The sequence below is a fragment of the Cygnus olor genome, chromosome 9, assembly GCF_009769625.2.
Source record: "Cygnus olor isolate bCygOlo1 chromosome 9, bCygOlo1.pri.v2, whole genome shotgun sequence".
Taxonomy (NCBI): domain Eukaryota; kingdom Metazoa; phylum Chordata; class Aves; order Anseriformes; family Anatidae; genus Cygnus; species Cygnus olor.
This window is the reverse complement of record NC_049177.1, coordinates 24,463,031-24,489,898: the sequence shown is the minus strand read 5'-3', so window position 1 is coordinate 24,489,898 and position 26,868 is coordinate 24,463,031. Positions and strand designations below refer to the sequence as shown.

Genomic DNA, 26,868 nt, shown 5'->3' with positions numbered 1-26,868 from the left:
GAGCATATATACAAAAAGACACACCGCACACAACACCGTTGCAAGTTTTAATGTTTATTTCCCCAAGACAGCCTAGCCTGCACTCTACTTGGATAAATTTCACAAGCTAGTTTCCGCTGCTTCTAGTTTTAAACTTTAACCATGTTTCTGATGACAAGGAATGCTGCAAAAATACTCTAGTCCAACAAAGAGTTATGATCACAAAATAATCTTTATCCATTCTACAGTGTTTCAGAATTACCAGTTGATTTTAAAACACAAGGTAGATATAGATGCTAATGGTGGCTAATCTGGTATGTTTTATTATAGCAAACTGTTGTTCATGCAACACTTGTGCTCAAAGGGGAAGGCACAGCATTTCCTACAATGAGCCACCTTATAAAGAGTTCATTTTGTACAAATTTGTAATGTCACCTTTAATTTAGTGTGCAGAACCTCAAAACTGAGGCATTACTCCAATTATAAAAACACTTGCATCCCTTTTGTGCAAGTTTTAAAAATACAAAGTTCTCTCTAAAGTGGCTCAAAATAGATTGTTCATGGCTGCCTACATCTAAGATAAAAAGAGTCTAAAACAATTGGATTAGGCATATTAAAGGTGTTCAAACCATGACTTGATTTGTACATCTATTCACACCTCTTTTCGGTCTTTATTCGGCAGTACATATGCACCAAATTCCATTTTTAGAAGTTTCCATATCATTTTCATAGAAAACAAAGTTTGAAAACAAGTAACATTGAAACACAGCACGGTATTCTACCACAACGGAAACATTTGGTTACAGGACTCAACAAAATCTAAAAATGAACTATGCTGTAGATTACCACATGCAAAGGTCTTCATGTTATCTTTGAAAATGAAAAGGATGAGATTTTATTAACCACATTTTACTGCTTTCTACTATTATGGTAACTTGTGTACTGCAACACAGTCTATTTGAAGGGAAATGTATGATTTTTTTCATGCAAAAATCTACAAATTAGTTTTGATGATATGGAAAGCTTTTCATAACATCAAACATTCATCTGGTGCAAATGCACAGGGAAGCCTTCCTGAAATTCTGACTTTACAAATAACTAATAAGCCATACAGGAAAGAACTTAAAAATAACTAAAAGAAAAATAAGAGGGGAAAAAAACAACAAAAAAAGAAACACAGGCTGCAGGAGTAAACCAGAGTCTGCTGCTAAACCGGTCTTTGTTTTTGTGTCCAGTGTAAGTTAACACTTATGAACTCATTTTGATGATTTACTAGGTTTATTATCAGCCCCCTGAAGGCGAATCAAGCTTGCATGCGTTCACATACAGCATCACAACCATACTCTCGTACACACGCCACTCCAGGACTAGGAGTCTGCTTCATGACTGAAGAGCCCCAGATTTGAAACATGAGCCTGGCTCCACAGCATCGAGTCCAGACATTCATTCAATGTTGTCCATTCACACGGTGCTTCATAGCAAGGCCTGGGCTCATTCTCCTTGGACTTATATGGGCATCCTATTCTCTTATGCTTACAAGGCTTGATGATGATAGCACTGCATTTCCCCCCAATTGCTCTAGTAAGTCATTGTTCCTTCTCAGGCACTGAAGATCTTTGACCTGTAGCCCTTTTTCTTTGAACAATCTAAATAAGCATTCAGTGTGAAGTTTTTCATTACATTTTGCCACTCATTCTCACTCGCACCCACTCGCCATCTTGACTTCATTTGGGCTTTTCTGTGATTCCAAATGAAATCTTCACATTTTCTTTCCCGATTTAATGCAGCAGCGGATCCCATGAGCCAAGATTGATGGATCAAACCTTTTTTTTTATTCAGTGCTGCATTGTACCTAACTTCCAAAATACCACTCTAAAACTGGAACCCTTCTGCTGGTACATTGGCAGATGAATTGAAACCAAACGTTCCGCCTTGTATTGCTTCTGGTACAAGGCTAGGATCTTCATCAATCTGTTGAAAGAACAAGAACACCGTAAGAATGAACAGAAACACAAAAGCCTCACTAAAAAGAGACGGATAATCTTAAAGAACTTTTCTCCCTTCAATTGATCTCCTTCATTGCATAAATTCTTGTTGATCTTTCTCAACTTAGTAGGAGTACTATTATGACACAGTAAGTTAGCCTGAAATGGTTTAGATTTTATTTAGTAGACAGGCTACGTAGCACCCAGTAGTCTCACTTATGAAGTTTTCACTCTTCGCAAGCATTCTGTCAGTCAAACATCATACTTATTGCCAGTTTATAAAGTGTCACTGTTCTTAGAAACAACCAATATCACTAAATCAAGTAAGGAATAAGCTGAAACTGCAGTTTCAATTTAAATAGGTAGTATACAGGTTACCAAATTGGTAGCATATTAAATTCCAAGTCCCGTGGTATACACAAAATCTGAGTTCCTAAAAGGGACCTCTGTATTACTGTTTGCATAGAAATGGGACACTAACAAAAAACACCACCTCCACTTGCAAACATGCCCTACCGAGTTTTACCATTTCTGCAGTAATCTGTTCCTGAAAGCTGTTCAGCTAACAAGAAAACCCTCGTTTCATGATGCAGACCGACATCATCGTATTCCCTTTCTATGCAGTCAGCTTATTTTATGATTTAAAGTGCATACAAATCTAAAACCCTCTTTTGATTTGTATTACATGTTTACTACTATATGTTTAAGCTGAAAACAACATTCTTGATCAGCCCATCTTTATTTTCACTTGATGTACCCTTACTTTCACTTGACACCTACCTCTGCAATTACTATTCAGAATCTTTTTTTCTTAAGAAGCAGAATCTCAGACTTGGTACTCAAGTCAGCAGGGAGCTTATCAGATGTGAAAACCAAGCTTAGTCAGAAGCTGGCAGTTCAGCGAACTATTTGAAGGCTAGTCTTTCGTTCCCTCAGGATGCAGCTTAAATTGCCTATCAGAACTTTCGATAGGTCATCACGAAGAATGGAAGATATGCAACAGGTTACACAAGGGGCTCATTCGTCACTGACTCTGATGAAGTTTTAAGCAACTAGTTCATGCTATTGACACCAACTAATCCAATGCTATGACACTTCATTGAGTTGTCCACTGGCATCCTGCTTTTCTCATCCAGACTAAAAACAGGCAAGCTTTTCAGAACCCATGGTTATAAGCACAAGATCTATGCAAGTAACCCAAACAGTGAGGGCAAACCTTCAGCATAATAAAGTTGTCCCGCTTAAGGCCAGAGTAATTCATATTCATCGGTTATGGTGGTAACATCCAGCAGGCTGTTTACATGAAAACTCATCCTACTTCCACTATCTATGCAACTGCACCACTCAGGAATACAGATCAGGACAAGGCTTTTTATTTATTTAAACAGATGTCCTTCAAAATCCTAAAAGCCTCTCATCATTGCCTATAATCAACTATTCAGAAAGGCTGTGGCATCCAGTTAAAAATTCCATGCGCTTAATAGCCCATTTTAGATTTTTATTCAATCATATTTAGAATTAGTTTCATATTCTGTCAGTACTGGTCTGATGGAATTTTAATAAAGAATGCTAGCTACAGTTTCAATGAATGCCCTGAAATAAGTCTGTAATTTTGCGTACATATGTGCAGCACTGTTGTAAGTGCTCATCAGTGAATTGGGTAGAAAAAAATTCTGAAAAAAGAACAGGCTCTTTTCTATAAAGCAGTCTTTAGAGCTGTTGTCGCCCTTTTGAACCACGTCTATGAAAACAACCAAACGATTACAAAAACAGATTTCAGAGCTATAACATACTTACATCATCCGAAGAGAAAAACTGATCAATGATCTCATAAGCCAGTTTGTAGATGTCTTCATTTTCATGATTTTGTAGCTGTTCGATTTTCTCCAGGCCTACAGGAAACACACAAAAGACAGTCAAGTTAAAATACTGAGTTCAGACAAAAAACCATCCCTCTCTGTAAGGCCTCATCATACAAAATCATTAAAAACAAACCTAGGCATAAAGCGAATCTCAGTAAGATGCTATTAAAACCCGCTTGACATGCTTAAGCATAAAAGCTTCTTAGAGATTCAGCAAAGTCTATCAGAGGTAGAGGAATACACACTACAACAAAAAAGTACATCCGGTCATACTACAACAAAAAAAAGCCGTAAGGTCAATTCCAGCAATTATTGTTTTCTCTTCTCCCCCTATGAGTGGTTGGGGAAATCTTTGGAGATAAGGGGGAAGGCCGGGGGCAGTAAGTACTAGGTCATACTTCCTTTTCCTAGAAACATCTTTTCAACACCTGGTGTGGTTGCCATGACCTGTGACATTCCAAATCCACATGTTTTTGGAAGCAGCAATACACACCATTTACTGATCTGTAGCTCGATTACACAGCAAGTAACTCCAGCATGATGTAAGTTATTGGCAGACAGGTGCAGAGCACACAAGAATAATTTGCTTAAAACACCTGCGCCAATACACACAAAGGCAAGTGGCAGGAGGCTAAACAATCAATTTCTGCAAAACAGTACAAAAACAATTAAGCACCATACCTCCACATTCTTCTATAAGATTGGCTATGGTTTCTGCTTCATCTTCAGCCATTTTTAATATATTACTTAGTCCATCCAGAACCACTTGCACTACTTGTGCATCTTTCACTGTTAGCAAATTGCAAAAGGGAGGAATTACATTTTGTTGAATTAAGTATGCCACCTAGGGGGGGGAAAAAAAAAAAGTAGTGATCTCAGGAGTGTGACAAACAATGCACCGGAAGCACACAAGCAGACAAGTTTAATGAAATCAAAGCACTCAGTTACCAAACAGGATAAGACTAGTTTGTAGCAGTCACTTTCAGATTTTTTTTTTTATAGCACGAAAAGGTAACATCTATGAATTATGTTATTTGGGTATATTATATTATATATTATTATAGCAACATATATATGTATATTATAGCAATATATGTGTATACTGCTTAAACAAGTAGTAGATACTGTAAGTTTTTCAGTATTAGAAAAGTTTCAACCTCATCTTTGAAAGACACACACCCTCGATTTAATATTCTGGGTTAACAGGGAACTAGTGTATTTCTACTCAGTGGCTGCCATCATTATAATTATGACATTCTTTACCAAACAGGAAAAAAAATGGAAAAAAGGTACTAGTGCCGAATGACCAAGATTCTTATCAGAGCCTGAACGCAATTATTCATACCTACTAGGCCCCATCCCAACAGAAGTGTCTCCACCCAAATCCCCACTGACATGCCTGATCTCAGTTCATTCCAAAAAGAGAAACTAAATTCACTCCTAAATCCCTTGTGGAAGAAGGGGAAAAAAATTACTGAACTGGAGAGTAATCTACACATTCATAATGCTGGCACAGAAGTCTAAGGACCTTTTCTTAAGGTTTGACTCACTTGGTCTTTTCTTCCGCTGATTGTTAAGTTGCTTATTGCCCAAGCAGCTTCTTTCTGGGTACCAAAGTCACCCTAAAATTACAACAGTAAATAGAAGTAAACATTCCAGTTCTTATGTGACATAGTATTTTAGTAAAAGCTTCAACTCTCCACGGTAACACCATATCAATTTTCGTTAAGGAGGGAAGTTAACTAACAGATCCCGTAGATGTTTGAGTCTACTTGCAGCGTGTTCGTCCCATCCCTGCAACCATGTTTTTATTGATCTTCCACGGGAAATTTGTTTGTAGCACAGTGAAGAAAAAACATAGCACTCCCCTCTCTCACATTCCTTATCAACAGCTGTCATATATTACAGGGAGCGATAAGTGGCAAGTGTCCATTTTGATAAACATACCCTACGTACTATATTAGTACATACTATAACTGTCTGCTTCTGAAGTTAGTCAAGTTTTCTAACTTTTTAAAAAAAAGAAGTGTCCCATATGCTTTTCTCAGTGACCAGTAAGTTAGCATTTATGAATGCTAACAAGAAAAGACAAGTATTTCTTCAGTCTTAACCCCAGCCTTTATTCACGTGCAAGACATTCCATCTTTGTCTTGGCTGAAAACATCATGAGATTGGTATTTCCAGCTTCCTTCCACACTTCAGGAAAGAAAAATCAAGTCATGGGCAAAGCAAAAAGTAGGAAACTTTTGAAAGATAATAACGTGGTACTGTTTCCATTCAAAAGCATGCTTTTAGCTCCCTTCTTTCTCATACGGCAGATCCTTGGAAACACAATGCAGTTTGGATACTAGTGTTTTAAAAGACACCAAGGTTCTACATTTGAAATCCAAAACAGGTATTTGAAGCCCAGAAAGATGACTGATTAGCATTCAAGCCCTGGTACTCAACAAGCAGTGAGAAACTAGAAAAGCATGAGAAAAGCATTCAGAAGTGTTTGATAGCATCTACGTGAATTCACTATTTAATAAAAAGGGCAATAAAAGCTTCATCTCCGCAAGCTTATGTATCACTGAAAAGCAGTGTACATCTATACAGGCATACAGCATGTTGCCATTTCCGCAAATAAACAACTGAAACCCACCCACAGTTATTTCCTACACCCATCTACTTTTTGTTGATAGGTTTACTTCTTAAAAAAACGGACGGGACATTCCCATTCCATGATCTACTATTACAGTATCATTACTTGGACTACTCTCAGACTTGATAAATGTCGCAAATGAACAGGTTAATAAATGCAACTGTTGAGCATGTCTTTAGGTTCCCAGATAAGGCAGGGGAAACACAAAGGAGAATTAAGTCCTTAAACTCTGGCAAAACATTGGGAACTACCTTACTGTTCCCCATCCGTACCTCTTTGTGTTACATTTGGGCACAGAATTCTGCTCCCAGTCTTTACAAAGATAAAAAAAAATTAAACAAGACTAAGAAGGAACCAAGAAGGATTGATCTGCTTCTTTCCCCTAATACATTCAACATGCTGTTTGTGAAAGATCATCCAAAACAGTAATGTACATCTTGCAACATATGAAAATGCTAAGGGTAGAAATTATCATTATCACCCCCCCCATTTCACAGTACTATGTAAAACAAAGCAATGAATTCAGTGTCATTTTCCCCACTTAAGGAAATGAACAGTTAAATCCTTCTTGTTATCTAACCTTATCTAGAAGATGTATTATCATTGGAACAAGGTTTGCATCTATTACTGCCTGAACTTGCTGCTGATTCCCTGCAGTGATGTTAGATAGGAACCACACTGCTTCCTGCAAAATAAAAAGATTTGAGAAATCATTAATTCGGATACTATTGTATACTGTATTTTATTTCCACCAGCAAGTTTTTACATTCATATTTTTTGGATCTGCAATTCATGCAATACTCAAACATAATTAAGAAATGATTGTACGTATCTGAATTCCTAATGCAAACTAGACTTACAGGAAACAAAGATGACAGTCTCGCCTTGGGAAATACTGCAAGACTCTTCAGTCTTTCACTGTAACCAAGTTACAACCCCAAATCCACAGACTAAGTAGAAAAAGTATTTAACAAGGCTACATATGAGCATTTCTAACTGATTCTGTTACTGAGGACGGTACAGCAGTTTTCAGCTGATGGTCAGAAAAGCTCCAAAATACAAACCAGCACATTTTCCAAACGAGTGGTAAAAGATGTATTCTAACTGCTCCACAACATTTCTCATTTGCGTCAGTCATTAAGAAAATGCACTACCTATCATTTAAATGCTTGTTTTTTTCAGGAATGCTGTAAAGTTGAAGGAGCTTTCTATTAGCCCAAGACGCCCCTTCAACAACACAAATGGAGGTGTCTAGGAAAACGTTTAAGGCAAGTTTTTCCCTCCCTTGCGAGTATGCCCTCCCAGTCCTCACATTTAAATGGTGAACTAAGCCAAAGACTATGTATGAATTCCTATGTTAAACAAGGAACAAGAGCCCTTCCCTGCCCACCCACCTCCTAATGCGAAGCCTATACTTTAGTCAAAAATAATAAACACAGTTTCACATAAAATTTGTCAGTGTATTCAGACTATCTCCTTGTTTTAATCTTACAGTTGATATACTTCGTTGCCAGAAGCTTCCCACCACTCTCTCGGTTCCCCTCTCCTCTCAACTTAACCAGGATGAGAACTTTGTGGACAATTATTTCTCTCAAGATGAGATTCAGAAATTCACACATTCCCGTACTTGAAAATTCAACTGAGTCTCTTGGATCAGATCACAGGATCACTTCTATTAATGAACCTGTTAGAGATTTAAGATGCCTAGGCCTGTCTTGGTGAGCTTGTTTTGGGCTTTAATCATCGGCAATGTCGGAAAACAGGACCCCAGAATTTAACAACATGCCTCAGATGCACTCCGGAATCAGCACTTCATTATCAGTGCCCCCATTTAAAGCCTCTCCTATACACGCATGCACACACACACTCACTTCCCCACCCACCCACCCCATTTAAATGCTATTTATCACACACTCGCCATTCAAAGAGACATCCAATTATCTCTATTTCATCACTTCCAAGAGAGTCAGTTTAATTAAAATGATGTTTCACGTATCAAGAATTCTAACTTTTAAGTCAACAGCCAGAATTACAAGATAAAGCTTGAATTTTTATGAAATTAAACTAGAAGAATCAGAAAACAACCCTTCTTGTCAAGTACAAGTTCGCAGCTCCTCAGAGATTTTCCTACAGATCTCAAATTCAAGAAAAAAAATATCACCACCCTATCTGATCTTGACATAAGCTGGTATTTTGTAATTAGTTATTCAAATCTCCACCCCACTACATTAAGTGGGTTCCAAGAGAGCTAAGCTGAATATAAAGGAGTTACCAATCGGGTCCAAATTCTGCAGTGACATACCTTATTAATTTTTTCTTTGGGATGTGTCAGAAGTGCTGGAAAATGTGAAAGAGCTTCACAATTCAGAACTACTTGTGTCTGTTCATCGGTACCAGTGACAATGTTTCCTACAGCTCTCAGTGCAGCAGTCTGAAACAGAACACATTCACTTCATTCACACAAAAATCTTTTAAATGGAAAGAACGAAGATTTTTCTAACTGAGCACATTCTATACCTTCAAATGGTTAAAAAAAATTATACAAATGCCACATCACACAGGAAAAGGTACTTTTTACACCTTAACACAGTCTATAAATAGAAACCAGCTACTTTCTCTAGTATTACATTTTGAGTAACGCTTCCTTCAAGTTATCCGAACTTACTTGCACTTTAACTTCTTGATGACTGAGAAGAGGAACCAAATGAGGGACTATTCCAGAGTCTATCACCATCTGGATCTGTTCGTTGCCAGCATCCGTTAGATATGAAAGCGCCCAGACTGTATCTACCAATATCTAACATAAAAAACATTTATTTGTAATTAGCACAGGAGTATCAGTCTTACAAAAAATATATTTAAACCAGAACTAATGAAATACAGCAGATTCATATCCATAACCTACTTTGCTCCACAAACTTCATACCTTTCACTCTAAATAATTCAGAACTAGACCTGCTATTTGACCCGTTCTAGCTCCTAAGAATACAGAGACTAAAAACAGCTGAACAACAGCTAAATCACTGATTACAGCTAAAATTGTAAAGGATATAAACACCATCCAAACAAAAAAAAAATCAAACATCTGCCCTTTTCATGAAGTACTGTTGGACAACATGAGATATGAAAGATGGTCCCCTGGAAATAAGAGAAAGCCCTAGGAAATAAACTAGGGGCATTCAGCATTCTAAAGCAAATGCTCCACACGTCATGTAAGATCAAGTTACTTTTCTTGACATCATGCCAAAATGTTTAAGAAAAAAAGCTAAAAAGTTTCTTGAAGTCTGGTACAGCAGCAACTTAGAATTTCTTTTGCTTAAATATTCACACAGAGAAGCAAATTTCAGCAACAGTAGATCTGGATATTTCAAGTGACAGCTTACAAAAAATGACTGAGCTAACAACTTCTAACTGATCCACAAATACAACGATCTCAAGATACTTGTATAAGCTTCATTTTCACCTGTTTATATACACAGAATTAGCGTATAGTATATTAGCTTAAGTTCACATTTTAATTATATTTAAACATTTTGGTAAAGCAGTGCTGCCATAACTTAAACAACTGAACTACAACTTCAGTATAGCAAAGATAAAAACTTAAATAGTTCTGACTTAGGTCAGCTTCTTGCCGAAACAAATCTCATAATTTTAGTGAAGTCATTTACTTCAATATTAAAATAACCTAATGACCATACTTAATGTCTCAGGTGTATTAACAACACCTAATACTAGCTAACATTTAATATTTTATATATGCAGATACCCATTTTTTTCTTCTTGTTCACACAGATTTTTCATTACAGCCACAAGTTTAAGTGCTAGTCAAAAATCCATGTACATCTATTAATAAATGCTCGCAGAAAAACAAGTGAAATCGCAATCTGATTTCATATCAGGATGAACTTAGAAAAACAGAGAAAAGCTGGGAGAAATGTAGGGAAAGCACATTCAAGTAAGTACTTGTAAAAATATAGAGAGAAATATAAGGCAAAATTGTAACTGTTGCTTAAAAACAGAGATATCAAAATAAGCTTACCATAATGTGAAGGAACCTATTTATCTTTTTAAAGAAGAAAGTTACTCAAGTATGGCAAGCTTTATGATTCACGTAAAAAACTACACCAGAACACAAAACTGTCTCCAAGTGGCATTACTTACATTTACATCTGTGTGGTGAATTAAAACACAGAGAGCTGGAAGGATCTGAGGAGGAAGAGAACCATTAGACAGTTATTTTTAAGGCATTCAGACACTCAGCTTCACTTCAGTTACACTGACTGAGCAGTGAGTAATTCAGTCACCTCCTGAATGGTTTCCATCGGCGGAGGAGGATCTTTGTGACGGCACAAGTTGACCATGACCCAAGTAACATTTCTTAAGAAAGTTATGGGAATAGATGGGCTGATAAAGGACAGCAGTGGTTTCACTACTCCAAGACTAATAACGTAATCTCTACACTGGGGTCCATCACCTGTTTAAGATACCAAAGCAGTATGAAGACAATGATCATCACATTCCATTCACAAGAAGAATCACCTCAAAATTATCCTCTTAAATTAAGAACAGGCTGCAAATCCCTAAAGATAACCTGAAGACACTGAGTTGTAAAGCATAATGTATGCACAAGTCCAACACCTTGTTGTTTGGGAGACTGAACTGCATCACCTGGTTCTGCATACATCCAACAAAATAATATCTAAAGAACTATTAATAATGGCTACTTAGTAAATAATACTGGATCCACTCTTCAGCATCCATGCTTATGAAACAGTCAGTCTACTGTAACTTTTGTGTATTTAAAACTCTGATTATTTGCAATGCATACAAAGTTCAAGAATACGAGCTTCGGAACTATGTAGATATACGTATCTAGATCTATCAATTACACACTTATATAAAGCCTCCAGCCTCCTGTCCAGTTGCTTCATTTTGAACCACTCATTAAAAACAACTAAATTCTTAACAGAAAAGTGTTAAAGTTTGCACAAAAAACACAAACAGAAGACCAAGTGATCACAACTCATCTAGAATTCTATACAATGTATGTGAGCTGAGGCCAAATTTCAGAACCCAAAGCAAGTTTTCATTCTAACAATCTGCATGCCTGTTTGCCAATAATTTGTTTTCCTGCACCTGCAATGAAAATGTGGAGGCATGTTTTTGTGTGTATACCTTAATGCATGATAGAGAAAACAGGAAGAAGTTAAGAACAGGGCGACTGCCAGCAACAACTGCTTTTTATCTTACAGTTGTACACCTCCAAGTTCTAACACAAAATCCTAGTTAGTTTATTCATTCAATTTCAAAAGGAACTTAGTTTTTAGTGGCAGGAGTAACACAAACCTATGATATTTCCTAAAGCCCACACAGCTTGTTCGCAAACATTTTGATGAGGTGAATGCAGCAGTCTCAGAAAAAGTGGCACAGCATCTGAAAAATACAAACAGAAGTCCATGCAATTGTTAAGAAATATATCTCTCAAAAGACAAAATAGTTGACATACTTAAATAAAATTTCAGACTGCATGAGAAATTTCTCCCTTTGTTGAGTATTGGTCAGAACTTTAACCTCCCAGATGATACTGAAATAAGTCACTGTGTATTTTTCCTCTCGTATTTCCAGACTCTACACTCAGCATCTTTTGACAATCCTTATGAAAGTATATGTACTGCAACAGTGGCTGTTTCTGTGAAGGTAGTCATCTTGGTCTAATATGGATACCCCATCCTCAACTTTAAGTCTCATTTTAGACCACTAAGTTCCAACTGTATTCAATTTGAGAGCTGTAATCCAACATACTGGGACAACCTAGCAGATCTCTGCAGAACAGATGATTTCAAATGCTGCCATTACATGACAAAAAAGGGAGTCAGTTGATTGAACAGTAACAAGGTTCCAAATGATAACACACAAACTCCCCAAACTCATCAAGGCAGCTACATTTCTACCTCATGCTGGGGTCAGACAGAAGAATCCTCCTAATGTTTAAAACTAAAGCTGAACCAATATTTAAAGCACATTCTGTGTGCACCACACCACAGTTAAGTAACTAGTCTCTTTTCTTTAACCCTAGCACTAAAGATGTTTGCTTACATTAATGACAAAGTTTAATCTGAAACAAACACTCATTTACTTTAGATCACATGAAATTTTAAGAGACGCTGGTATTTTGTAGTAAAACTTTCAACATAGAACTTTTTTTGAAAAAAAAAACATCACAAGAGAATTCATATTTTCTACTAAAGAGGTATTTTACAACGCCTACAAGCAAGAGAAAAGAGTCGTCCCCAATAACTATTACGTGCTTTCAGAAAAATGACAGACCATTTTTTTTAATTAAAGCAATCGTTACAAGAAATAAAACATACTTTCATACGTTTTAAATATTAGGTCAGCTAATATAGAGCACACACACAGACCTAGCTAAAAATCAAAGACCATCACAAAGATAATTACTGTAATTGGCACTCATCTTCAATCCATCAACAAGCTAGGTTTAAAAAGAGAAGTGTTCTAAGTCATCAAGAGGTGTGGAGCAATATATACTAATTAGGTTTCCTAAAGAAAATTCTAGATGCAACTGCAAATTACAAGTATTAGCAATGATACATACTGTGATAAAGCCTGGATTTGACCCTTAAAGTTAACAGGCTCTTAACAGAGTTTGTAAAAGCAAGGGTAACCAATCTTGCCAACTATGCAGTCTTAAAGCACACATTCATTTAAAAGAAGTCCTTAGACTGACGTCACCTGCCTTAACTTCCTTCAAATTTGCTATTGATAATTAACCTATTTTTCCGATTAAGAACTGATGAAACCCACCCAGCCATCTAACAAACAAGATGGTGCTGGTGCTAAGAACTTCCTTATGAGAGAGGTATATACCTCTTACTTTAAAATATAAAGCCAGACAACACACAGGTTGTGAGAAGCCTGTAACTGCCTAGCACTAACAGTGAAAAAGAGACAATCTACCTCAATCACTCAAGTTAAACAGTCAGTCATGGAAGATGTGGAAGAAACTGGTACTTCATCACTTAAACCACAACACACGTTTTAGAGTTACTTAACAAAAGAAACATTGGTATTTCATCACTTAAACCACAATACACATTTTAGAGTTACTTACTACTTCGAACAGAAGTTCCAAGTAGTCAATATATAATGGTGGTGTTGGGGAAAAAAAAATTAGGTATAATTCTGGGTCTTTTCATTGTTGGAAGCATAGCATGTTTAACAGTATCAGCAGCACAAACTGCAATACAACACTAATTCCAACCATTAAAGATAATGGTATCTCACGTAGTGCAATTCTTGTGTATTTCTTCTTTGGATTTTAGACAAAGCTTTGTTTAAATGCTTGTTCGATTCTTCCATGGGTCTCAAGGAAGAAGCTCTCATCACACTTCTGTTTTGCCCCCCCCCCTTTTTTTTTTTCAGATCACTTAGGCCACGTTAGAAGTACAGAAGATAGCTTGCAGTACTTGGCAATTCAGATTTCAAGTACAATTCCACCCCAAACTTCAGATTCCTCAAAACATGAAGGCCAGTGTAGTGTTTTTGCTTCAACTTGATTTTGGAAGAGAGCTGGATGAGATTTTTTTTTTTTGATTTTATAATATTTGAAAACTGAAAACCAGCAGAGATAACTCTGCTACAAGTGTGAGTTCCCAGAAGAGATTACTCACCATCATGAAACCCAACTGAATTTAAAAATCTGAGAAAATGAAGAACAAAAGCAGGTGTGCACTTCAATTGATGCTGCTTGCCAGAGAAGAAGTAGAACTTCTGGCAGGAGACTTCATGGGCAGGTCCTTCAGCGACGGGCCTGTGATTGACAACTCAATTTCAACCATCCTAGCTATCTCATGAAAGGACCAAGCCTATCACATGGATTGGTGAACATGCTTGAGATACAGAGAAACAGGAGTGTGGATGTTCTTTACAGTATCATTCAGATCTTTTTATTTTTGTGGAAGCTACAGTGCATGCTTTATCAATGATCAAATACTGTTGGACTTACTAGATTGAACTACGGCCTGTGTTTGTTCAGAGGTTCCAGATGCAATGTTTGTCAAAGCCCATGCAGCTTCAAACTGTAAAGAGGGACTACAAAATAAGAAAAAAAAATATTGCAACATGAGTTTTCAACCAGAACTCACAGGCACTTTAGCTAAATTCTGAGAATCCTCACAACAACATAATATTCCGAGTTGCAGAAATACTCACTTGTCATCTCTTTCAAGACAGTGCACTAAAATAGGTAATATTCCGGATTTTATTAGATCATCAATTGGTGGATTGCGATCACTGGAAAGCAGCTTTCTGTTTAGGAAAAGAAACCACAAAACTTAGACAAATCATACAACAAGAAGTGAGGACTAGAAAGGATCTCAGGAGGTTGTTTAGTCCAGCCTTCTGTTCGAAGTGCAGCTATTGCTAACGCTTAATCAGGTCAGTCATGGCTTCAGATAGTTCAGTTTTGGAAACCTCCGTGCAGGGAGATTCAACAACATCCCTGGACAAACTGTTCCAGTGTTGCACTATCTTCTGGCAGAGAATTTTCTTACCTAGTATCTACCTCAATCTCAAAGATGAAACAGGATTGTTTTCAATAGTAAGGGAAAATAACTAAGCCCCAAAATTGAAATTACTGAATTACTGGAAAAAATGAAGTTACTACATTCATTGCCTTTTTCAATGACCATGTTTTCTCCGGTAATAAACTTCAGAATTAGTCAGTCAGTAAAATATAGATCACCAGAGTAACTCAGTTACACCCTCCTGCAGCTTCTCCCTCCCTCACCCACGAAAGGAGATAAGACAATCCTGGCTGCTTTGACAGGAACAGCAGAAGCTTGTTTCTTCTTCTTGCTCAGTGACAAAACAGTCACAGTGCAGACTATTCACAAACCACCTGCTCAAACAGGCAGAGAATTCTTATTACAAGAGTCAATTAAAGCTTCAGGTTTTGGGAGTGTGGTTTTTAAAAATTTATTTAAAAAAAGCATTTCTAATCAGTTTTCTATTCCTGTTATTCCAGCTGTTTGTTTTGGGGGGTTAGACGTGGGCAAGATTTCTCCTCCCTGCTCCAACTTCAGACTAAAGGGTGGTACAGATTAATTAAGGCTGAAAAGCATTTGTTTTCCTCTAAAAATACTTAAGGCCATTCCAACAACTGTGCTGACTTAACACTTTAATTTTTTAAAATTGAAAACTAATTTGAAGTTAAGACATTCACATGGATGTTCCCATTTCCTTTTAAAACAGGCTTAATCCACTATATTTCAGCCTAACTTGCCTTAGAACAGCTCTATTTACTACAGTGTTGTTCTACACAATACTACCCTGAGATGATAAAGCTTTTTGAAGAAGGCAAGTTGCCTAATGGAAACAGGCACAGAAACTGCTCTTTCCCTTATCTGTTTTAAATACATTAACTCCCAAACATCAAACTGACTTCCAGATACAAAAGAGAAGTCAGGTGAAACGGAAGTCTTCCCTTGCACATCCCCCAGCCACACCGGGTAAAAATGCAAAGCTGTAGCTCTCTGCTACAATGACAAAGCAGGAGGTTCAAGAAACAGCAGTTAAATACTGAATTTATGCAAGCAAAATTTATACAAGTATTTTAGGACGCTTCAACACATGCAACTACAGAGAATTCCTCTTAAAACAAGAGGTGGTTTTAGTGGCCTAATCCACGACAGAACTAGCAAAAAGGATTTTGCCAGTTCTTTCTGTATTTAAACGTAAAGACTTTGTAGCCCTGCTAGCTATATTTTACTGTACTATGGAGTACTGAACAAAAATGAATCCTAGTATTTATTTGTACATAACAAAAATTTTGACTGCTTAAAAGAACCAGGTATTTTATTTGAAGTTCTATTTATCATTGATTTTAATTTTTTAATCAGTAAACGACACACTTTTTCCAATTAAGCTGGAATACATTGTTTGAATTCAAGCGCATGGTAAAGAATGAAAATAGCATATTTGAGAAGAGCGTCTTACCTTGCAGCCTGCACAGCACTTAACTGTATACCCTGGTTGTCACTTGAAGCATTCTGAAAGACAGAATTTAGACCTTTCAGAATTTATCACCGTGATATGTATGATGTTCAGACAATTTCTTTTTTTTTTTTTACCTGTACTATTGCTTCCAAAGAAGTGTTTTGCTAGAAAATAAATAAAACACCAGTTAGAAATCAGAAATCTCTGAAGTAAAAGTAAAGACGTGGTTTCAAGTTAAGTTAATTCTTACCACTCTAAAGTCACCATCTATATCAGAATCTTCACAGATATCCTCATGAGGTACATTTCTCCTCTTCAGAAGATGCTCATCTCTTTTGTTCTTAAAGAGAAGGGGGGGGTTGTTAAGAATGGAAGAGAAGCTTCTTTTTTAAACCAGCATCCTAGACATTCTTTCACCGCTACTGTTAAAAGTTCCAATGTTCAAGAAGTTGGAAAAAGCAATAGAGGGAAGCGCGTTTTGGAAATGGCTTTTGCTTAGAAAAATTCTCCAACTTTATCTACAGCATTAACTGTACTTTTGTTGGAAGTTTCATATTCACATATCCATCAGTGACACTACAACTTATTTGTCAGTATTTATAACAAGACAAGGCCATTCCCAGAAGCTACTTTTCTGTTCATCCCATAAGTAATTCAAGTTATGACTACATTTCTCAGGAATTATATTTCCAATGACTACTCTAAACAGTGCTGAACTACAGTTTTGGGAAAGAAAACAGCTTTGTCTCCAGACATAACACCTGGTTTTGAAAGGAAAAAAGGTAAGCCTTTTAAAATCTTTAAAGTTACAATCCTTAGAAGTAAAATCCTTGCTGCAAAAGCAAGAATTATTCTCCTCAGTAGATTACAAATACAACTCTGTTTTTCTGGACAGAAACTGTGAAATACAAAGCTTCTAGTACTGGGTATGGTAAGTCTAGAGCTTCCTTCTAAACCAAAGCACCTCTACAGAATTAGCAGAGACAATTAGTTTAACAATGGTGTTCCTGGTGACCTGCAGCAGAACACACAACAGGTTTTGTTTTAATTTTTATTTTTTAAAGAGCCAACATAGCCAAATAGCATTTTGTCGAAACAATACTAGTTCATCTCACCTTCCTCAACTCCACAACGACTTCATTCCTTTGTCTTCTCATAGTCTGAAAAGAATCAAAACCAAAGTACATTACGTTCTGAATCTATTTCAAGTGATTAAGCTTTTGCACAACTATTTCCAAGTTCATGCACTTTAAACAGTACTTATACACAAGAATTCATTTTCACTATAGAAGTAGCAATCAAACAGGAAGTTGAAATAATTATTTTTGTCTGTATTATTGCATAATAAAACAGTCTCTCCTAGGTCTGTGTTGAAAAAAGAAAGTATACTGAATGGGAGAATAAACAACTGTCTTAAAGGGCAATGTTGAAAGGAGTTGTATATAAAACAGAACAGCACCGAAAGTATTACAAGCACCATGGCAAAGTAACAAAGCACACTAAGTTTGCCTGGTATTCATGACCCTTTCTTGATTCAAGAAACTATAAACTATACTGAAAAAGCAGGCTGAAGTTCAGATTGCGCAGGTAATCCTTCGTATAAACAAAGTACAGCTGCTAAAGCAACAACTGACAGTAATTAATTCTTCAGAATAAGCAGACCCAGACAACAGCACGCCCTTTTCCACATGATGCCACCAGGCTCCTCGTACCGGCGTACCCGTGAGCGTCCTCTGCCACACGAGACATGGCTGCTTGTACCAGAGCTCTGCCTCACCCCAAGGCCAGGCTCCGCACCACCACTTGACTCTCCCAGATACTGCAGCAAATCCACAGATTTCAGCTGTGCACGTTCACTAATGTACGAAACAGAACTAGCTTGGTGCCTTGGGGAATAGGTTCCTAAACAAGTTCAAATTAAGAGACCTAATAAGCACAGTTGAACTACGAAAATATTATTTAGAAATGAAAGCCACATAAAACCCTTGGTACTGTAAGAACAAATCTGTTTGGTTTTCTACAGTCTCCCATTTACAGTACCCAGAAGAAGATGGAATTGTACATATACAAATTGGTTTACTAGTGCTTGTGTTACCACAGTGTGAACAGAAAAAGAAAAGTCACTTGATCTAGTCTATAGTGATTTTATTCCATACTTCAAGCTCTACAGTGAACGAGTAGAATTAAAACAACTGCGTTTTTACTGAGCCACTGGCAATTCCAGAGCATAAGGGACTGCATTAACGCAGGACGCGAGGAAGAGGAGCAGCTAGGATGGCTTCTGGATGGTGGCAAGAAACAGCTCTGAAGGTAAGGTTTATGGCTCAAGTTTCAGGATCGTAATTATTTTTATTGAAAGGAATGTGCATTTTATCAGAATCAAAACTTGGATTCTGAGCAAGATACTTTACCGTCTCAAAGGATGTAATTAAAGGAAAAGGGAGCAAGAAAGCATGGGAGTAGAAAAGCAGGCACGGTTCCCCACTGCTGTGGAGGTAGAGCCCTTCATCATCCTTCATTTGAGGACCAAAATGCAGTTCATCATGAGAAAAACAGGCTAACGACAGTGGTGAGGAACACCCACACCCAACAGCTTCCCGTGATATAAAAGGCAAGGCACATGCCTACCTAATGCAGCTGCAGCACCTGGAACCACCGGGGCAGAGGCACAACAACCAAGTACACACTGCCTGTCCCACACTGAAAAGCACCAAAGCAAGTAGCCAGAAAATATGTGCATCTTCAGGGACTTATTAGGTCAATCAAAACTAGAATTAATAGTGGAGTCCGACGCTGCTTAGATTCACTGCTAGGACTTGCTCTCCACAGCAGATAAGCTTTTCAGATATTTCTTAGAATTCTTCAGATGACCGTGAGAATCTCAAAAGTGCAATCTCTAAAGAGGGGAAAGAGTGTACTTGATAATAAATCTTTATGAATCCAGCTCTGCACCGCTGTAATACTTCTCTTACAAGTACAGAAATGAAGCTTTAACATTTCGTAGTGGCTCCAACTCAGGCCTATACTGACACAAAACGCAGAGAAGTTCCTTCAGCACCTATCTCCCCGCACGTGCCCTTGTTAAACGCACACTGCAGGCCGCTGGCACCGCCACAGGGCAGCCCATGGCCCAGCGCTGCGCAGCACGTCACGAAGCACACATCACTTGGGCACGGGGAAGTCCCTGCCTGCAGCGCAGGCACCGCAGGATGCCGTGCCCACGGGAGCCGCGTGCAACTCGAGCCCAGCAGAGCGTGACCCCGGGATCCCAGTGAAGATGAGCGGTGGCTCCGAAGACCAGAGGTGAAGGCGTGAAGCTCTCGGTCGTTTATCCGCGCACAAAGTGCTGCTGCCCTTCCAGAGAACCTGATGGCGGTCACACTCCCGGATGCCACCAGCCACGCAGGGGCTTTGGGAAGGCGCTGCGACGTTACAGCCACGCATCCTGCTGGAGGCTCCTGCTCTCAACCTCTGCCCTACGTAGCGTTCAGCGTAATTTCTCCAGAGCCTACTGACCTGGCACGCTCAAGTAGAAAATAAAATGAGGAAAACTCTCTCAAAAAGACTGCAGAATTGTACCAAGCCCCCGTGATCTCACACAAGTGAGAATGACCAAACACCTTTACGGCCATAACAGTTACGGCCACCTAACGAATTAGCATACATAAAGATGGATCGCAAGACGACATTCTCCTTGCCATACTTCAATAGCAACGTTACCGTTCAAGCCCTTCAGCTGATCACCCAAATCCCGTGTTAGCTGTGGGATCCTGACACGTTCCAGTGTTTTTCACAGCAGCACCTGATTCAGAAGCATTCCACCCTCAGGAACAGCTCAGACCTGCCAGCCCTTTCCCAGGATACTGGCACCTACCTGGAGCTTGTTCTCAGCTGACGTGCCCTGACCCCTCTTCTACTTCTCTCTGCATCCCTGCTCCTCAAACACCCAACCCTACCACGCGCACAGTCTGTCTCCATCCTTTTTGGGGCGACGCTACTATAAAGTATTTCACCTGAGCAGCTGTTTGTGCATCTTCAACAAGAAAAAGGTTTGACAGCACACATAAAACTATCAGTCAAACTTCACCTATGCCCCATTCCAAAGGCACTGCTCCTATAGCAGGACTGCACAGGCACGAGTTGCTGTAGGGCAGAGCTGCTTCAGCCATCTCCCTCCCTAGAAAGCTGCGCTAGCACCAGGCTGGTCTGCGACCCCGCTGACAGACACCACGGGGGAGTGGGGGAAAGGGGGCACTCCTCCAGCACCTTCGGCGGGCTGTACGGCACTTTGAAGCTTTTGTCAAAGGCACCACTTGCTACGGCCCTGTGCCCGACTACTGTACAGTTCGAGAAGGCTGGTCTGTAAGCCAGGCTGCCCAGCGCTGCGACTACGAAACCCGGTCTCATTCTTCACAGAAATAAATTGCACTCAACTGCAAAACTAGGGAATTACTCCTCAGAGGTGTCTGCAAGCTCACATCTGGACTTGGTAAAACTCCAGAAAAGTGAGTTAGGCCCTCCCCTATCTATTATTTCCCTCCTATACTAACTTGTGTCATTTGCAGACCACGGCAATAAGTCTGCTCTCAAGATCACAGATTAAAACCCCACAGAATTTTAATGCCCACGGTCTCTACAAGGCGCCACCTGAAAAACACATCTCAGCAACTCCGCCTGCTCTGGAGTTGTAACAGGGACTCTCTGTTACAAAAAGAAAAAGAAAATTAATGACATGGTGCATGCTGTCACTCTAGTTTTTCCTGGAGAAGTATGACTTTTTAAACAAAGCGTGTAAGCTTCATCACAGAACCGCAAGTCAGCATAATGGAACCTATTTTTAACTAGCTCAGAGTGAAATTCCTGCTCTCCTTCAGTTCCTTCCTATCGGAATTGCAACCAAAGTATTCTGTGTGGGACACAGAAAAGGTTGAAAAGCTTCTAACCACCTGGGAGCCAGTATCTCTCATGACATTACCTTCCTTTCAATCCTCTAAAGCTTCCTCGGTGTTTCCAAACACATCGGCAGTATTACAAGCCCAGAGAACTCCAGTGGCAACCCTTAAAAGTCCTGCCACAGCTAATCTTCAAGCATCCAGACTCGATAGCTGCTCCAACATTGGTTTTGAAGTACCCTGCGTCACAACGCTAGCCTCATTTTGCATCACGCGTTTCTCAGTTACAGAGCGGAAAGCTGTTTGACGCTTCTCCTGTGCTGGCACTATTAAAGCAATTCTTAACTTCTCACCCAACCACACAGGCAAGCGAGGGAAGAAAAGGGCAGCATAAAGTCACCAGTTTCTTCCAGTCTTTCCAAAGGAATAATACGTAAAAAATACAGCTTTGATTTCATTTCAGAAAACCTAAACGTCAGTTAAACTTGAATGCTGCAGTAAGCAACTAAAGAACCTAAAATTTCTAATCACCTGCTAAAACAAAAACAGCAAAAAATTCTTTTCCACCCTTCCCAGGAGCGAGGTTATTTATACTTGAGACCCCAGCATGCAGCAGCAGCAAACAGAATTACACAGGAACAGCTCATTCACAAAACTCTTTCTACTGCAGATGCAGTGACCAACTCGCACTTTTTCTTTGTAGAAAAGAGAAAGATCTAGTATTTGATTCCAAGGTCTATGGTACTACAATGAGAAAAATGTTAGAAAATAAGATTTCTTATCACAAAAAACAGAAAACAGCTCATCCATTCTTATTCAAGGAAAAAAAATAAGGCCAAGTAAAACCTGTTTCTCATGGAAGAGGAAAGATGAAAAAAGTAAAGTTACCTTAGCTAGCTCTCCTAGTAAACGAGCATTTGCATAATTTATTATAAGACAACAAATAAGCACTCTTTTCAGTATGATTTTGGTTTTTTTTGATGTTAACAAGTGACCATTCCTGCAGTTCTCTAAGGCCGTCTCCTTCTCACGATGGAAGTGCAATTTCTTTTCCCCCCCCACAGCTCTGACTTAAATCTTGGAAGAGCTTAGCAGCATCCTGCACCTCCTAACTGGGACTCGTACATAGAGATACTGCCCTGTCAGCTACAAATTACTGCTCTCCTGCCACAGACTCCTCAGATACTGAGCATAATAACCTTTTAAATCCCTAATCAGTACTATAAATAAGAAAAAAGAACAAGCAAACGGTTTGTGTTTCTCTATTCCCAATGTTGTCACCAATCTGTCATCTCAAAACACATGGCAGCAATTGCTCACAAGGTGACATGTCCGTGCACGCATGTTTACCCAACGCTTAATTGTATGAAGGAATTGCACTAAACGCTACGTAAAACACGTGTTTTTGTTCTTTTTTTCAAGGCCAGACTTTGTATTTTTAGAAGCACGTTGATATGGACTGGAAAATGAAAGTCCAACTTTAACTCAGTAAGTATTCAAAAAGCTAAATAAATGCTTAGCATTTCTGAAGCTAAAACACTGAAAATCCCCTTTCTGTCTTTTATAAGACACACAATAACCTTTCTGGGAAGGGAAGACCTGGAAGCTAAGCACAACGTGACAGCAACTGCTAAGCATTTAACCATAAATGGGCTGATTTGAGCGATGTGTAAGCATATATATGTTATTTTATAAGTCTGTAATTTGCAACATGCCAGCCCTCACAGCCTCTAGAATCACCTGTGAATTTGGCATTCCCAATACCTAATACTGGGATAATTCAGTTTTTCTCATATGCCAAATGGAGGCAAATTGGCATAGAACAGAAGGATCACCAGTGCTGAACAGAAGTAACTAATGGCTAAAAGCACAACCTCAGCAGAGGTTAAACGGGGGAAGAGCGAAGGAGGCAAGACGAAGGGAAGAGATAAAGATCAAACGCTGGCTTCCTATGCAAAGTAAATAAGCCATCCTTCTGCTAGAAGCAGCGCAGGATCGCCGGCGCTGGGAGCCAGCTGAATATACTCATTAGCAACTGTTGCTGCCATAGGATACTTGGCTGGGAGCAGACATCACCCACACCTCACCCGCTAACGACACATGTGGCGCGGAAGCAGTTAACGAGCGATAGCCATAAGCCTGAGCCATTGTATGAAAAATAACCATCCCGGCTAGTTATTTTAAGTAGCAAGCGTATGCTCCAAGAGTTGCTGGGTAGATGTCAGTGTCTAAAATTTAACACGGCCTACCAGGGCTTCTGTCACGGTGCAGAAGGCCGCTTAAATGCTTCAGCAAATTCAGAACAATACTGAAGAGGCTACCTGCTTCCTGAGGCACAAGTGCCCAACTGTTTTTTTTTTTGTGTTTTTTTTTTTTTGTTTGTTTTTTTTTATTATTTTTTTTTTGTATGTGTGTGTCCACCTTGAACGTTCCCACTTCAGCTGATTTACCTCAAACCTCAGTACGTAGGCACCACAGGGTAGAACACACCGATGAGCTGCAACCTGTATTTTCCCATTGCTTTCATTTTTAATGTGCTAGCACGTGCTTTACTGTGCACCCTTCTAAACTCTCCCTGCTTTTAGAGTTATCTATTTGATGATAACAAGACAGTTTATACAAAAACAAATGAACATCTTAGCAAACAGTTGCTAACAAAGCTAACAACGCTATCAGTAAACATTGCAGCAATTATTCTCACTTCCAACTTTTTTGGCATCACCGAGCGTTGTATATAACTGAATAATACGTTGTTTGATCAAAGTTATAAACTGAGGCATTACTGATTACCCAAGTGGGAAACGTGGCAGATGTCTTCATGAATGACAGCAACTCAAACGCTGCCCTTATTTAAAAAAATACCGCACTCTGTACGTCACGTTTAAGGCTAGGATACGGTGTCACGCTAACCACGGGGACACGCAGCGAGGCCGAAGGAAAGCAGAAACGGGAAGGCCAAGGCCCGCTGCTGGCTCACAACCTCACCACGCGCAGGTTTCCCCAAAAAGGGCTGCTGGGCGAGGCGTGGCGCCCGGTTTTACCCCGTGAACATCTGCTAGGGCAGCCCTAACTCCCTGCTCCCCTCTGCTTCATGGCCGGGCCGCGGGGCTGCTTCCTCCAACGCGTGCGCAGCAGCGCGGCCGCCCAGAAGTTCACAGGCCGGGCAGCACAGCCTGCAGCCGCCTCCACCGCCACCCAACCGGGCGCTACAACACCGCCGCTCGCCCTGTTTAGAGGGAAATGAAGCGGGTCGGGGTGGTTATTTCTGCGATAAAGAGGGGATAACAGGGAATTTACGGAGGCTCGCGGCGCCCCGGGGGAGGCCCGGCGGGGCTGGCGGCGGGCCCTGCCCCTCGCTGAGGCGCCGTGTGGCGGCGGGGAGCGCAGCGGGGCCGGGCCGGGCCTCCCGCAGCCGCCGCTGCCCCTCACGGCGGGGCCCAACGGCCGCGGCCGAGCCCGGAGCGCGGCCTCCGCCTTCCTCCTCCCCCCCCCCCCCATCTTCTCCTCCTCCTCCTCCTCCTCCTGCCAGGCGGATGCAGGCAGGGGCAGGCCGGGCCGTGCCGCCCGCGGGCCCTACCTCCAGGTCGCGGCCTTTGTTCTTGAAGTTCTTGAGGCGCTGGTTGTCCAGCTTCTCCTGCTCCGCCATGGCGGCGGCGGGCGGGGGGGGGGGGGAGCGCGGCTCCTCCGCCTCCTCCTCCGCCTCCTCCGCCGCCTGCCGGACCCGAACGCGCCGGGATGGGTTCCTCTCCGCTTCCCCTTCCTTTCTCGATCCTTTCTTTTCCCCTCTCCGCTCCCTTCCCGCTGAGGCGAGGCCGCCGCCGCCGCCGGGCCTGCTCCGGGCGCCGCTGCCGCCGGGGCCGGGCGGAACGGGCCGGGAGGGCGCTGAGGGGAGGAGAGGAGGGGAGGGGGAGGGGCAGCCTCGCTCTGGGCCGCCCGGCCGCGCCCGCCCATTGGCTGCGGAGCGCGCGCCCGCCGGCCAATGGGAGGAGGGGGAGGAGGAGGGGAGGGGGAGCGGCGCCGCCGCCGCGCGTTGCCGTGACGCGAGCGGTGACGGGGAGCGGGGGGGGGAGGAAGGGAGGGAGGGAGCGCTGTGAGGTGCTGAGGGCCCGGCCCGCCGCCATCTTGGGTGGCGGTTGAGGCGGGGCGGGCGGTACCAGGCCGTGCCATACCCGGCCCTACCGGGCCGTACCGGGCCGTACTAGGCTGTACCGGGCCGTGCTGTGCCGGGCCGTGCCGCCCCGCCCTCCCCGGCCGCTGCCCCCACCGAAAGCCCCCCGCCGGCTCGGCGCCCGCCGCCCCCAGCGGGTGCTCCCTGAGGGGAGCGCGGCCCCGCGCTCCGCGCCGCTGCTCGAGCGCCAGTTAAAAACAAGAAAAACACAGTCCAAAAAAAAACCACGGTTTTGATCAAAACCTTCCACTCGGGGCCTGGCGGTGCGGGGCGGCCTCTGGAGGGTAAGCGCCCCTGCAGAGCCAACAACCTCCACACGCAGCGGGGCTTTGCAATGTTCTCACCTACACCACACAGCAGCTGTGCTCCAACTCCCCAACAAAATTTAGGGGGAATATTTCTGATGGGGATGAGCAGCATTGAGAGCAAAATTATTTTTCCGTAAGATCATATTTCACAGCACTTCGTAGCCTCATGACATGATAAAAAGAGGCCAAATTGGCTTATTTATGTCCAATATAGGTAGCTGTCAGCTTTTGGATGGCTACCTCAGAATTTTTTACAGGCCCACATCTTACCATCTGATGATGACAGTCAGGTTTTGTGGCAGTGGATTTTGGCCAGTAGTAACTGCTGTAACTCACTGTCAGGTGATGTAGGTGGACACTCTTTTCATACTAATTATGAGCTATCAGGACATAGGTTTCTGCGGTTTGAGTATGGTCATCAGCGTTACATGTTTGTTAACTCTCTGCTTCCTTCCAGGATGCTTTGTAACAAGAAATGTTACTTAGGTGTTACTCAAACTGCCATGAGTTGCAAAAAGCCATTCCTGAATTTGTATTGAACGTATCAGCAAAGGAAATGATACCAGGAAAATTCCGTAGAGGTGCGTTGTTTGTACACAGCTTGAGACATTTTGTTTACACCAAATAATGTAGTTCTCAGACTATGTCCCTGTCTTCATTTTGGTAAATCCTAATATATATATATATATTTGTCAGGAACTCAGAGCTGATAAACTATGGCCTCTTAACAGTGGCTCTTCCAGAAAGAAGAATCTCCCAGTTCCACAGCTTTTCTGTGATGCAGCTGATTAGACTACAGAAAACATCTAAAAGGTAGAAATCAATGATGTTCAGGGAAAAAAAAAAAGGATATAAAAAAAGTATTTTCTTCACAAAACATCTAGTATTTTTTCTTCTCAAGGCTCACTTGGTAATGCATGTGACATCTGAACTCAATTTTAATTTCAGAGTAAAATATGCTCAGAGCAGGACCTGTTACCCCCAGTCTCCCAGAACATTAGAAAAAAAGCTGCTAG

The 26,868-nt window shown here is 40.9% G+C and overlaps 1 protein-coding gene and 1 non-coding gene across 2 annotated transcripts; both read right to left on the bottom strand.

Annotated features, from left to right (window-relative positions):
* Positions 1 to 38: 38 nt before the first annotated feature.
* Positions 39 to 25,296, bottom strand: KPNA4 (karyopherin subunit alpha 4). Its single transcript, XM_040566914.1, has 17 exons — positions 24,954 to 25,296; positions 17,600 to 17,644; positions 16,735 to 16,824; positions 16,619 to 16,648; positions 16,485 to 16,537; positions 14,700 to 14,795; positions 14,494 to 14,579; positions 11,814 to 11,900; positions 10,772 to 10,941; positions 10,629 to 10,673; positions 9,133 to 9,264; positions 8,770 to 8,898; positions 7,048 to 7,152; positions 5,377 to 5,448; positions 4,508 to 4,670; positions 3,762 to 3,856; positions 39 to 1,950 (listed from the first exon to the last, which is right to left on the bottom strand). Exons 1-17 carry the CDS (start codon positions 25,020 to 25,022, stop codon positions 1,852 to 1,854), a joined length of 1,566 nt encoding a protein of 521 aa, XP_040422848.1. The 5' UTR covers positions 25,023 to 25,296; the 3' UTR covers positions 39 to 1,851.
* LOC121075207 lies at positions 8,116 to 8,427 on the bottom strand. Its single transcript, XR_005822810.1, has one exon.
* Positions 25,297 to 26,868: the final 1,572 nt, after the last annotated feature.

What these genes read in the sequence shown, in the direction of transcription:
- KPNA4 (XM_040566914.1), bottom strand. Translation starts at nt 25,022, where the DNA reads ATGGCGGAGCAGGAGAAGCTGGACAACCAGCGCCTCAAGAACTTCAAG. An exon ending in CTTTGGAAGCAATAGTACAG is followed by an intron (nt 16,538 to 16,618) that starts GTAAAAAAAAAA and finishes TCTGTCTTTCAG; the next exon opens with AATGCTTCAAGTGACAACCA. An exon ending in TAATACATCTTCTAGATAAG is followed by an intron (nt 5,449 to 7,047) that starts GTTAGATAACAA and finishes TTGTAATTTTAG; the next exon opens with GGTGACTTTGGTACCCAGAA.